This window comes from Adiantum capillus-veneris, chromosome 17, assembly GCF_014529385.1.
Source record: "Adiantum capillus-veneris isolate H3 chromosome 17, ASM1452938v2, whole genome shotgun sequence".
In the NCBI taxonomy this organism is placed as follows: Eukaryota; Viridiplantae; Streptophyta; class Polypodiopsida; order Polypodiales; family Pteridaceae; genus Adiantum; species Adiantum capillus-veneris.
The window spans coordinates 4,093,554-4,107,783 of NC_140947.1; the positions used below are offsets into that span (position 1 = coordinate 4,093,554).

Sequence of the window (14,230 nt, forward strand, 5' to 3'; positions counted from 1 at the left end):
TGGCACATGGTAGCCTTCATACGTCCTTGCACTACGAGGGGCTACCTCTATGACGTACCACCAGTTTGATGTAGACTTTGTAGGATGAAATACTACCTGCCAGAGCCACATAACTTACATGAGAGCTTTCAAGCACATAACTTGTAAAAGGGGGATGTTAACTATTTATATACTTACTTGTTCACAATGCTCGGGTAGTACGAAAGTGTCTCTTAGGTCAGTCCATTTCTTAGTAGAATCCACCTCAAGAAAACCAGACTCTCCTCTACGCACAGTAGCGTTTCGACCCTCCATGATTATCTTGAACCATTGCACGTCGAACAAGTCGACAAAAAATCCTCTGTAATCGATCCTCAAAATCTCTTGCAGCGTGCCGAAGTAAGTGAGTTCCGCCACCACGGGATCTGCATCAGAGGAACGTCGTCGACTAGACTGTTCAAATTTTGCCATGATTCCACAATCTTGAGTAAAACGCTTTTTGTCGATTCGTTCCACCCTAAAATGTCGACCTTTACACCATGCTGCTGTGTATGACTTATACTAGAACGAACAAAGATTATGAGTGGCTGTTCAAACGTTTATAAATAAAGTCACTTGCTAGTCGTACATTGCAAACTTACCTTGGTCGCGCAACCCCGAGAGTACTCCCACTCTTCTTCAGTCACTTCGTCACCGCATTGTTGTGCGCTTTTCAATTGGTTGTGCAACCATCTTAAGCTCATGAAGGTTGGTAGGCTCTCCAGAACCGCTGGATAGTGCATCGGTGGTCGTCTTCCCCGTCTCCACTCGATTCGTGCCCTTTGTCGCTCTTGCTTTGCATCCTCATATTGTGAAATCCACTTTTGCATCACTGGATTGTGAAGCATGCAAAATCGGTTGATTTTAGCCTCTAGATCTTCCGTCATCTTCTTCTCAACACCGAGATTGCACATGACAATCCCAGATATGCGCTCATCATCTATGGTTCGCCATAGCGTGTCTCGGGATTTATCAAATCCGTCTAGCCACTCTCCAATGTACACTAGGGACTCTGATACCAACCAACCTTCTGCCATGCTACCCTCCGGACGTGCCTTTTGACGCACATATCCCTTAAGCGTTTTCATGAAACGCTCTAAGAAGAACATCCATCTGGAATGAACTGTGCCAGCTATTTCCACCTCATCAACTATGTGAATAAGAAGATGCACCTGAATGGTTAGCATTGTAGTAGGAAAATGTTTCTCAAACATGCACACAAGCTCCGCAGCATTTAGTTTGGCGAATGGTATGGAGTCTACGTAGATTGTGTTACGGATGTCGAGAGACAAACATCCCTCAATGGCAACCGGTAAAATAAACTGTAAAGTATGTGCAGCAATGATATTAAAGTCCACATTTTATGCAATGATATTAAAGTCCACTATGAACGTACCTGACACATTTTATGCCAATCGTGTGACTTCAAACCGGTAAGCTTTCCTTCTTTAGTAAAACACGTTCGGAGCGAGTGCATTACGCCAGTGGGGGTCCGCAAAGATCGAATGGCCTCTTTTACTTTGCGTTCTTGGGCTCCTGTGAAAATCCATGGTGCTTTAGGAAGTTTTATCGATCCATCAGACGCTGTTTGCGGCCAATATTGCTCCATACGATCCACATTTCTAAGGTCAACTCTGGCTCCCAAAGTATCTTTCTTGCCGGTCAAATGGTCCCATAGTAGATTACCCACATTCTTGAATATGTGCATTGGATCGAGCAAGTGATTGATCACGAGTCGGGGCCAGTATGGTAACTCGTACCATAGAGATAGTCTCTTCATCCCTGGAGGCAATCCGTCATCGCACATCTCCTTCTGCTCTAACCATGCTTGTGCAGACATCCTTGGTGGCTCTCTTCCCAAAAAGCCGTCGCGTAACACATGATTCTCCGGAAGATACGCTTGATGACCTTCGTAGATTTGCTTCTTCAGTGAGGGTGCCCTACGTGCATTCAGTCTAGGTCCACATGTGACACATGCTCTGTATCCGCTTGTTTGAAGCCCTGCATGTATACACATGATAATAGATCAACTATGGGGAAAAACAAGATTTACAGTGTCTGAGAGAGGAGTGTCAATAGATCACCTGAGCATTCTGTTAGCCCGGGATAGTCATGCATGGTCCACATTAGAATACCTCTGATCAAAGCATTCCGTCGTCCTGTGTGTCGGCTCATATCCACCACCTCTATGCCAATCCACAATTGTTGTAGCTCTTCCAATAGTGGACGAAGATACACATCCATATTCTCCACTTTATATCGCCCTGGCACAATCAAGCTTAGCCATAGGTGCCCCTTCTTCGTAGTCAACCACGGGGGAATGTTGTAGTTGACGATGACAACGGGCCATACACTGTAAGATGTTGATCTTTGACCAAATGGATTTACGCCATCCATAGCCAGGCCTAAGCGCAAATTTCGAGCTTCCCTGGCAAAATCCGACCATGTTCCATCTATATGTTTCCAGGCTGCGCAATCTGCAGGAATTCGTAGCACACCATCCGAAGATTTATTCTCCTCATGCCATGATGCTAGGGCGGCCATGGACTTACATTCGAAGAAATGCTTGATGCGAGGAAGCAAAGGAAAATGTCGCAAAACCTTTTGTGGAATTTTTGTCCCGTGGAGATCTACTCGATATCTTTCGGAATCACATTTCGGACACTTCTCCATGTCTGTGTATTCCCCTCTGAAAAGAATGCAGTCATTAGGACAAGCGTGGATAGAATTGTAATCCATCCCCAAGTTTTGCAAAATCTTTCTTGCTTCATCTCGGGAATCTGGCATCACATTGTCAGCTGGTAGAATGTGCTCTTTCAGCAATCTACACAACATAAAAATATGATACAGTCGTGTAAAAATCTATCAGATCATTATACATTTAGAGTTCTATTAAAGTAAACTAATTGTAATAGATCACCTGAAAAGCGCTGTGACGCTAGTGTCACTCCATCCAAACTTTGCCTGCATGTTGAGAAGAACCAGGAGTGCTTTCAATCTAGACATACGTGCTCCATTATACAATGATGTATCGGCTTCACTTTTCATATCATCATAGATAAGCCTTTCTGAATCCATGATCGTCTCGATCATTTCATCAATCTCGGGCTCAAACATTGCCTCGTTGGGAATGTGCTCTGCATGATCATCCCCCGAGCTGTCAGAGGCTACATCTTGTGGCCTCACATATGCTGCTTGACCAAAGCGCCTGCGAATACGTCTATTGGGTTGCAAGATTGCTGCTTGTTGGCCAGCGTCAGAGTCCGACGAGTTATAATTGGCAACAACTCGATCTATAATAGATGGATCGAACTCGCCAAATTCGCGAACGTGCTGCAAAGAAACACGTCTTGTCCGTCGCACAGCATGCTTGCATTGATTACAAGGACATAAGACCCTCGTTGAGAGATAGGTGTTTCGGTTGGACGGTCCCACATCCTCGTCGCTACTCATAATGAGGATAAAAAACTTATAACCTGGACAACAAATTTAATATTCTATTGGCATTCTTCGTCTTATCTCTCTCTCTCTCTCTCTCTCTCTCTCTCTCTCTCTTTACCTCACATTCTCTAGTCATGTCCAATCCCCGCACACCTCGGTCTAGAGGTGCACGGAGATCAGAACCACCGGGTTATAATCTCGTCTTTATTGGTCAATACCTATATTTGTGGGTACAAGAAATCTAGACACCCACGTCTACATGATACTGCATGTAGTGGACAAAATCCCTTTGCCTCTTCTCTAGCTGTAGCACTTCACTTCATCTTAACATCTTTTCACAGTAGATCTTTTCACTGTTCGTCTAACTCTAAACCCTAAACCGTAAGTAATTCTTGCGTGGACTCGATCTAACGTAAATAAGCGTAAATCTAAATAAACGTAAATCTAACTAAAAATAAAGCTAAATCTAATTTAACGTAAGTCTAATGACTAGAGGTTGTCTAGATGGTCATTGTGTCGGGGATGTAGTGACTCTTGCCGCCCTGAAGATCCACCTTCTTCCCTATCTTCTGAAGACATTTCACCAGTACTTTTGGATCGACGGAGCCCACCATGAGTGAAGGCAGCAATACCCTATATTCCATTGAGGGCTTTCTTCACCCGCTTCATGCAGGCATCGCAGTCTATGGAGACCCGCATCTAATCTAATATAACGTAAATCTAAATCTAGCTTAAATAAACGTAAATTTAGTTAAAAATAAACCTAAATCTAATTTAATGTAAGTCTACATATAACCTAATCTTTAACGTCTTTTAAGATAGTTTCCTACGACGTTATAACTCTCTTCTTCCTGTGTGTGTGCGCGTGTGTGGATGTGTGTGCCAATAAAAAGAGATAAATGGTATAACCTTTCTATCACCCATGCCAAGTATGATAGATTGATTATGCCATTTCTCTCTTGAATAATAGGTCTTCAGTTCAACTCCTCGTCGGCTAGATCTTTAGGTCTTTTAATTTTAATTAGTTTCCTACGACGTTAAATTAGTTTCTCTCTCTTTCTCTCTCAATGTGTGTGCGTTTTTTTGGATCGTATGCATGTTTTCTCTCTCTTTTTCTCTCTCAATGTGTGCGTTTTTTGTTTATGCATGTTCTCTCTCTCTTTTCCTCTCTCAATGCGTGCGTTTTTTGTTTATGCATGCTCTCTCTCTCTTTTTCTCTCTCAATGTGTGTGTGAATTCTTTGTTTATGTATGTGTGTGCGTTTTTGCACTCTCTCTCGCTCTCTCTCTCTCTCTCTCTCAAAAACACTATGTGTGTGTGTATGTGTGTGTGTGAGAGAGAGAGCGAGGGAGAGAGAAAGAGGGGAAGGGAACATGAGAATGAGGAGAGGGAAGGAGCATACCTGGCTCTCCTTCCTCTCTTCGTGTGTGTGTGTGTGTGTGTGTAAAAGAAAAAGAGAGAGAGAGAGAGAGAGAGAGAGTGAGGGAGAGCGTTACCTGCTCTTTGCTTGAGGGCGCCGAAAAACTCAGATCTGAGATCTGAGTTTTTGGGCGCGCTCGGTTATTTTTTTTACCCCAGCTGGCGTCGCTATGAGCGTCGCTATAAGCGTCGCTATGAGCGTCGCAAATTTCTTTGTAAATTTGCGACGCTCATAGCGACGCTTATAGCGACGCCGGGAATTTTTTTTTTTGAGCGTCGCTGTGTGAGCGTCGCTAATGTGAAGAGCCTCTTGTAGTGTGGAGTGAAGTACCAAGTGATTTAAAAAACAGAGTCATCAGCATACTTCATGATGAGTTTCCCGTTCCAACACGGGATCAGCGCTTCAATGAAGACCTGATGAAGATTCGAATGCGCGAATACTGCAAATACAAGCGTTCTGAAGTGCAAAAAGCAATCAAGAATGGGTGGAGCAGGCCAGATTGGTTGGCCAAAGAAGATTGGAAGAATGCGAAGAAAGCAGCGCGCGAGAATCCCGACAAGTGGAAGCAACAAAAGGATGCAGTCAGAGCACGAGTAGAGGCAGGGAGCTCGCACCACTTGGGGAGCGGTGGATGGGCATCATTTGAGGCCGATTTTGTAAGTGTTTTCACATTGCTCTTTATGTTCGATAGTTTAGGGTTTATGAGTTTTTTAATTCTAACATAATGAAATCTTTGTATGTTTTGACAGTGGTCGATGACAGGACGTGATCCCACCCCGTACGAGCGCGAGTACGCAGGCAGGAAGGGCTTAAACGCCCTGATGGACATTCTCAGTTCTCGCGGCGGCATGGTTAGTATTAGGGTTTACTCTTTTTTATTTTTTGTATTGTTTTATAAATGTCGTTATATGTTTATACTTACTGAAAGCTGTCTTATTGTCTTTTTTTGCAGAATCCGACAGATACGCCGCTTGGACGCGATGAGACGTCTGACTAGACGACGTCAGTTTAGCCGTAGCTAGATAGCATTAGTTTAGGGTTTCTCATAGCTTATGTATCATGAGACGGATTTTATACGTCTTTTTGAACCATGTATATTATTACATTTGTCACCGCAGTTCCTTTTGCCAAATAATTCTTTATGCCTATGATGTTGTACAATTGTCATTATTACATTTGCCAATCAATTCATTTTGCCTATGATGTGTACAATTGTCAATTTTGCAAACAATGCGTCTTGTGGGTGACTATTTTGGGTCTATTATCTACCCTTGCACTTTTTTTAAAAAGTGAATCAAATACAATATGGTTGATGGGTGGCAGGGCATTCAATGCCCTGCCACCAAAAAAAAATTCTCTCGGGCGTCGCTATAACAGTCGCTATAACCATCGGTATTTATGGCTCTGTAGCGTCGCTATGAGCGTCGCTATAGTCTGCAGTGTAAACGTCGCTATAAGCATCGCTATGACCGTCGCTATGAGCGTCTCTAAATAGCGACGCTTATAGCGATGCATATAGCGACGCTCTCGTAGCGACGCTCGTAGCGACGGTTTTAGCGACGCCGGGGGTTATAAAAACCCAATGTATTTCCGTCGCTAACAGCGTCACAAGAGCACACAACCTCTTGTAGTGGATGAGGCTATCTCTTCTGCTAGAGCGACTATCAGAAACTGCAGGAACAAAATTATCCATCCTCAAGTGGCCTCCCACCTTGACTTTGACCTCTCAATATGGGAAATTAAGCGGGCTATCGACTCCCTCAAAACTAAGAAAACCCAGGGGTTGGATGGGCTCCCGACAGAGTTCTACCAAACCTTCAAGGAAGTGATGGCCCCCATTCTGGAAAATAGTCTTGGAAGAATTAGTTAAGTATGGCGCCCTCCCTATCCAGATGAACACTGGGGTCATCAAATTGCTGCACAAAAAAGTCGCAAGAGAAGAATTATCCAACTAGAGACCCCTAATTATGCTTAACTTAGCGTACAAAATTTCTGCCAAAGAAATTGCACTAAGGATATCGCCAGGACTCGCAGAATGGCTTTCCTCATAACAAAAGAGCTTCATCAAAGGCAGAAGAATAATGGAAGCATTCATCACAATGTGGGAAGGGATCGAACACGCTGAGGAATCAAGGTAGGACTTTGTGTTTGTCAAAGTAGACTTCGATAAAGCCTATGTTGAAAGGTCGGAATGGTCCTTTCTACTCGATTGTTTAGTATGATGGGTTTCGGCCCCAAGGTGCCTGGTTAAATTCGTCAGACACTGTTGGGGAATGTCAAAGCAAGAGTGGCGCTCAATAACTCCCTTTTTGACCCGTTCTCTCTTAATTGGTCCGTCAGACAAGGATGCCCTTTGGCACCCCTCTTATTTGCCACAGCTGCTGACTCCCTCAACTAATTAGTTAAAGCCAAAATGGCCGAAGGGACTATAAGGGGCATCTCCTTGCCTAACGGTAGACAACAGTGTCTCTCACAGTTTCTAGACGACACCAACGGCTTCTTGCACAACAATGATCTATCTCTCTACCAGTTTTGGGAATGCCTAAAGGCCTTCTGCACTGCATTAGGTTCCAAAATCAACCACATTAAAACAGATATCAGGGCTTCTGTCATAAAATATAATATCTAACTTAACCAAATATATTAAACTGATCATTAATGTGGGAGAATAAACAGGAACAAGAGTTAGAATAGAGACATGTGCTTCTAGACCTATCTCAACACGGTGGGATGGGGGAAATGGGAACACACACAGTACACAAGCTAGACGTATCTCTATAGCCCAGCAGATATCCAACACCCCAAACCGCTCAGAAATATACACGCACGCACACTTTCTGCAACTTGCACTAAACAGCCTCACTCACGAGCAACTCTTGCGCTACACACAATCGCATTTACTGACGCACACACCAATGCACCCATATCTGTAAACACACTCACACCGGGAGGCTTTGCAAACCTCGACCGCACACAAAACCACACTCAATCTACAACCCCAATCAATCAATCTCTCTCTCTCTCTCTCTCTCTCTCTCTCTCTCTCTCTCTCTCTCTCTCTGTGTGTGTGCACACACACAAAAAAGACCCGGAGCCACCGCTACCATGGGCACTATGCACGAGACGAGATAGCCGAGAAGAATGATGGCAAATCCAACCCAAACACTAACCCAACCAGACCATACAGTCACTTATGCATAGCCAAAAAAAACAAGATTTCGGGTACAATGATGGCGTCTGCCATGGTTTTACAGCAAACAGTTTCCCTATGCAGTCGATCCGTGGCTGCCGACTCCTCCATTGCGTGCAACACTCTTCACAACTGCCATTCGTACTCGATTGGTAAGTCTTCAACTCCTGGCGGTTTCCTTTTAGCCCTCTTGGCAATCCTGCAACCCTCTGATGGGCAGCCCTGCGTACTTGGCCTCGTTTTTAACTGCCCGCCCACTTTGCGACTTTACCTCGTCAGGTACAACCCCTAGTACATGCCATATCCCGTTGAGGTGGCTGTTCTCAACACCTGCTCTACTGCCCAATGGCTTCTCAAAAAAGTTGTGGCGCTACTCTGTTGGGTGTCCTTGGCCCCCCTGGCTTGGTCGACAGCAGCCCGGCCATCTATGGCCCCACCGTGAGCTCCTGCTCGGCCAGCTCACCTTCTCCTGTACTCCCCTGTACCACCGGCCCCCTGGCGGCCCTCCCTGCAATCCATTGTCAGATGCGCCACCTGCAACTCCTCCCCGTCCACAACCCTGGCGGGCCCCCCACTGCCATACCAAACAGCCTGATCCCTTTTGTCCTCAACTGGCCGTACACAGGCCCTTACCATGCAGCCCCTTCGTTTGTAGCCGGCCACACGACCCCTCTGTCATCCTCGGCCACCCTCGGCCCTTCACCTCCTCGTGCTCAGGCCCACCACCCCTCATTGCCTCACCTGATGGTGTGCAGCCCGTCGTCCTTCAACTGGGTCCGCCCTTGCCACTGGCTGCCTCCTCCACATGCGCCCCTTCCATCCTCTTCACCACATGCATGCAACAACAAGTGGCGCTCTTTCCTTCCTGACTGCAGTCCAAACCCTCACAGAAAGCGGCCCTTCTCCTTCCTGACTGCAGCTCGCCCTCGATTTTTTTAGCATGGCAAGTTTTTTTTAAAAAGTTCACTTAGCGACTTGGGCCGCCTTCCCACGAGAGGCAACCCGCGTTCCTCTGTGTATAGCTTCGCATCCCGTACCATAACCTGAGGCCCCGCTTTGGAACCATGGCTTCCACGGCTTTAAGTACACACAATTGGTCCACAAGAATTAAGTCCCCGGATGCTGTGATATTGGCCGATAGTGGCGACCGCAACAAGCATTGGCTGCTCTGAATCCCGATGCAACCATAACAGCAACAAACATCTCGATAAGTAGAGGCCCAAAATCATGGCCCGACATGTGTTGTGCCACATCTAGCATACACATCCTCGTAGTAGAGTCTCCTGCCGGCACCTCGATCCAGATCCCATATCATAAACTTGATAGTACCTGCATCCAGCACTCCTCGTCCCGCTCACAAGATTGTGATACCAACCTTTGCTCCTGCGGCCTGTGATAGCAGGAAACCCTTGTAGTTTCCCCTAGCAAATGCCCCATCTCGATGTACCTGGCCCCTAGCACCATCAAGCACTTGCCCAATGTACCTGCCACTTACCTGCAAACCGCCATGCATGGACTTCTTGCACCTCCATGGGTCGACACAGTCGGGCTGTACCATCATTGCCCAACCCCTCGTTGAGCATTCATGCTCAACCACAGTATTATTTAGATAATAGAAAACTACATAAGAAGCGAGAACATGATAGCATAATAAGACGCTATATGTAGTAGAACTGTATAGATAGATAGATAGAGAGGGATTCACTGGCTGTGGCACCCGCCTGGATCAAATGGAAAGCCATAGGCTCTCCTAACTGTGATGCAAACTCCGTTGGGATCAAATACATGGCATTGAACACAGCCATGCGTCCATAGTACATGCATAATCAACCTTATTTATGCACCTATACACCCGAGAACAAGCCTCTCGTGCAGCTTGGCATAGCATCGATCTTCAATTCCCTGTATCCATACACTGGCTTCATATACAAATCAATCCTATAAACCAACCTGTGAAGCATCTGCACCATACATCATTAGTCTCTCACCTGCTACAGAGCTCTCCATAGCATAACTCTCATTACGAAAGCTTTGCAAACCGTGCAAAACTACCTGTAAAGCAACTTTCAAAAGCATGAACACCAATAGCAAAACACCCACCTTTGGCAATTTGTCTTCCACTACCACTGATTCTTGGAGAACCAAGCCAACCTGCTCCTCAAGCATACCCTCTATCGTAGGTTCTTCAAGCGGCACACACTCTATACCTGATTCACCATGCCAATCTTCAACTGCCATAGCCTTTGACACTTCATCTTCAACCACTTCATGCAAGAGCAAACCGGATTGCTCAATCACCTGTGCCTGCTCTTCCAGGACTTCTCCTACGACCACATCATCTGCTAAGAAAAAGAGAAAGCCATGATCTATTACCTCGTTTTTTGGTAGGTCGACATCACCAACACCTTGTTGAATGCACTGCTGCTCTTCAATACACTCAGTAGGGCAAGGTTGCCCAACCCCCTTGCTAGCTTCCTCCTACACAGCTTCGACCATTGCTTTGCCGACATCTTCAAACTTATTCTCTGATCTCTGATCCATAGCCTTCTTTGATTCTTCATGCATACACGCTTCGACCAAGACCGCATCCTTGCTTGCCGGGCTAACAGACTCTTGTACAACATCACACCACATTGGAGGAACAAATTGAAACGAATGACCAGAATGGATTACCAATGGCAAAGCAGCTACCTCTTTGACGCTTGAACCCCCCTTTGGCTTCATGGCATGAAGCAACTCCACTGTCAAGCTATATCCATTGTCTGCTGGCTTCAACAAACCCATCTCTAGCTTCTTCTTTGCTTTCCTGATCTTTGCCTTTGCCAAGCAAACCATTTGCGCATAGTCCTCTGTACCACCGCACTCGACCTTTTCTTTGATTCGCGGATGCAAGCAGGCTAGAAACTGCTCTCGCTTGAAATGATCTCCATTTCGCACACGTGTAGCAGCAGCTAGTCTCTCCCAAATAGATTCAAATTTACCCAAAAACAAAGTAAAATCTTCACTTACATCCTGCTTTAGCTTGATGTATTTCCCACCCAAGTCCGATGGAGAAACCCACTTCTGAAAAGCTTCAACAAACTACTTCCGAATCTCGCTTAGCGCGACTGACGATCTGCAACCTTCAATCCTTCAAACCAGGCTTTCGCTCGTCCTTGTACAACCAATGGTAGGGCCTTCAATTTGGCTTCATGTCCACAAATTCTCAGCTGCAACAGGTATAGCTCCAGATCGGAAAACCAATCTGCAGCCTCTTCTTCTCCAGCAAGCACCGAGTGGATATCATGCGTCATCTTCAGGCTTTCAATTTTCACCAAGGAGCAATCAATAGATCCTCCATGGGGGCACCACTGATGGGATGGGGGAAATGGGAAAACACACAATACACAAGCTAGACATCTCTCTATAGCCCAACAGATATCCAACACCCCAAATCGCATGTAAGACACTCCCTATGTTTAACTACATGGTGTGCTTGAATGCTATTGGTATGGCTAAAGAGGGGTCCAATGAGCTTCTAGTTCCATCCAACAAATATCTAGATATTTTCAAGCTCTCTCTCTCTCTAAGGGGTAAGGAGGACACTTGTCAAAAGACTACCCATGTACTTGAATGCATGCAGCATGTGATTGGCTAGAGGGAGAGGGGTCCATGAGCTTGCAGCATGTGGAAAAGTTACAACTTGCCCCAAGCAAGCAAGGGGGGTGTTGGGGGGATATACACCACACACACACTCATTTTGTGGATTCATTCTCACTTGGTGAAAGTTGAGGAACTCCACCTCCTTCTCCAAGCTTGTGAGAAGTAAGAGCGTACACCAACACTCTTGGCTATGGAATGCAAATCCAACCAAGAGCCATGCTTCAATGCTTAAGCTTGCCATCTTCTCCATCTTCATTACTATGCTATTATGTATGCTAGCAAGAAGAGTGGTGATAAGTGAGGAACTGTTTCTTTCTCCTATGGAACGGTTCTTCTTCCTCTTCCCTATCCTCATTCCTCGCTAGCTCTCTCCACCTTCGAAGGTGTTTGAGGCCTTGGGATTGAGGCTTGGGATAGTTATTGCTTTCTACAAAGTTTATGTTATGCTTGTGATGCATGAAGCTTTCCATCTTCATTGCATCACCAAGGTCACAAGGTACACAAAGATTGTATTGTACCGAGTCTCTCTTGATGGGAGAAACTATAATACAAATGCCTATTGGAGGGGGGACCGGCTTCGTATAAATCTGGTCCTCAATTGTTGTCATGTTCTCTAAACTCTCTCTCTTGCAAAAGTATTGTTCATGCCAAGTTAACTAAGTGCCATGTTTATGTTGCTACCATCAATTAAGTTCACCCGCTATGGTCACAAAAGTAATCTCACAAAAGTGTTTTATCTAATTTCCTAGCTACTCTCAAAGTTCATAGGCCATTTCCATTAAATTGGTATCAGAGCATTTGGTTTCTCTTTTATTGCTTAAGAAGAGAGGTCCTTAAGTAGCCTATTAATGGTTGTTTTTGTTAATTATATTAGGGTAAGTGGGACTGGGATCTATTATCGATTTTGTTGAGCCCACTATGTGGGATATGGTGCACACCTCGGGAGCTTTGGTCTTAATAATGGAGTCTTTTTAGACTTGCCTACGGCTTTACCATTATTGAGCCATAAGAAGTCCGAAAGGAGCTATCCCTCGGCAACTTCGCTATGTTACTCACTCAGCTACTCTCTATAATGAACCAATTCGAGCCATGGGTGTAGATACTTAAGTGCCTATTTTCATAGGTTAAGAGGAGTAGCAACTAAGGTTTTGAATTGCCAAAGCATAAACTAAGTAAACACATAAGTTTAATTAACATGGATGACAATAACCAAGAGAGTAGAATGAACATTGATAAATTTGATTTTGCACATGAAGGTGCTAATGATGATGCCCCCATGTTTGTTAATTATCTTGTCGCTAGGTTGCAACAAGCTATGGGCAACACCGCTTTGCAAGCCGAAGTTACTCAACAATTTCGTGCTTATGGGATTTTCTTTCCTCTCCAAGAGGAGAGAGAGCTTAAGAGGCCTCTTGATGAGACCCCCAAAAGAAGACTCTCTCCCATACGAGAGGAGGAATCCAAAGATCAAGAAAGTACAGAATCCCTAAATTGCTCCAAAGATGTGGCTCCACGAAGAAGGCGAACTAAACGATCACCAACTCCTCCCAAGAGGAAACGGTTAACCCATAGTCCTTCTCCTTGTCACTTCCAAAATGAAGAGATGAAACAAAGGAAGAAGAGGGCAAGAAAGAGGTCACCCTCTTCTCCTTCTTCTTCACCTTCCTCCTCTTCTGACAAAAGAAATAGTTATTCTCCTAGAGAATACAGGAGGGGAGGACATCACAAATCTTACCCTGCATGGCAAAGGTCACAAAAGCTAAAGAAGTTTAAAGAGGGAAGAATAACTATGACATCTCTTTTCTCACCTATGATGACACCTTTGGTGCTACCGACAAAGTATTTTCCTTCATCCAACAATTTGATGCGGCCTTTGGAGACGAGGGCTTCACGAAGTCCTCCAAGCTACGCCATGTAGCTGTGCACTTCCAAAAATTGGCTCGTCAATGGTGGGCTAGCCTTCGTGGCAAGGGCGATGCCCCAAAGATATGGACTCTACGAGTTTTCATCATGAAGCAATTCCTTGCAAGTGATGCAAAGGACAAAGTGCTCACCGAATGACGGAGTTTAAAGCTTCTCTCATAGTCTATCCACAAATATGTGGACAAGTTTTGGGATTTACATCTCAAGGCTACTATCTTTCAAAAGATAGACTTTGCCAAGCAAAAGAGCAATTCTATGCAGGATTACCCAAAGAGATGGTCGAGTATGTCAACTCTCAACGGCCTGGTTCTATCACCAAAGTAATCCACCACACCATGGTTGCTTCGCGCATCAATTTCCAACAAGGGGCTAGACGGAATGTCAAGCCCATGGAAAATAAAGATAAAAGTGATGCCAAGGGGAAAACCAATGCCCAAAATTCTTACCAAGGCTAGTACAACAACAACAACAGTCGGTCCAAGGAGAAGGGAGTTTACAAAGGTAAATATAACCTCTCTCCTAAAGAGCTAGAATCTTTTCATAAGGACCACAAATGTTTTAAGTGTGGGGAGCAAGGCCATGGTTATCGTCGTTGC

The 14,230-nt window shown here is 45.0% G+C and overlaps 1 protein-coding gene and 1 pseudogene across 1 annotated transcript; one reads left to right on the forward strand and one right to left on the reverse strand.

Annotated features, from left to right (window-relative positions):
• The first annotated feature begins 8,031 nt into the window (after positions 1-8,031).
• On the forward strand, positions 8,032-9,008 carry LOC147436736 (uncharacterized). Its single transcript, XM_086486013.1, has one exon. It carries the CDS (start codon positions 8,415-8,417, stop codon positions 9,006-9,008), a length of 594 nt encoding a protein of 197 aa, XP_086342139.1. The 5' UTR covers positions 8,032-8,414.
• A 999-nt stretch (positions 9,009-10,007) lies between these two features.
• Positions 10,008-11,362, reverse strand: LOC147436737 (uncharacterized; annotated as a pseudogene).
• Positions 11,363-14,230: the final 2,868 nt, after the last annotated feature.

Coding starts and splice junctions, on each gene's coding strand:
- LOC147436736 (XM_086486013.1), top strand. CDS start 8,415: ATGGCTTCTCAAAAAAGTTGTGGCGCTACTCTGTTGGGTGTCCTTGGC.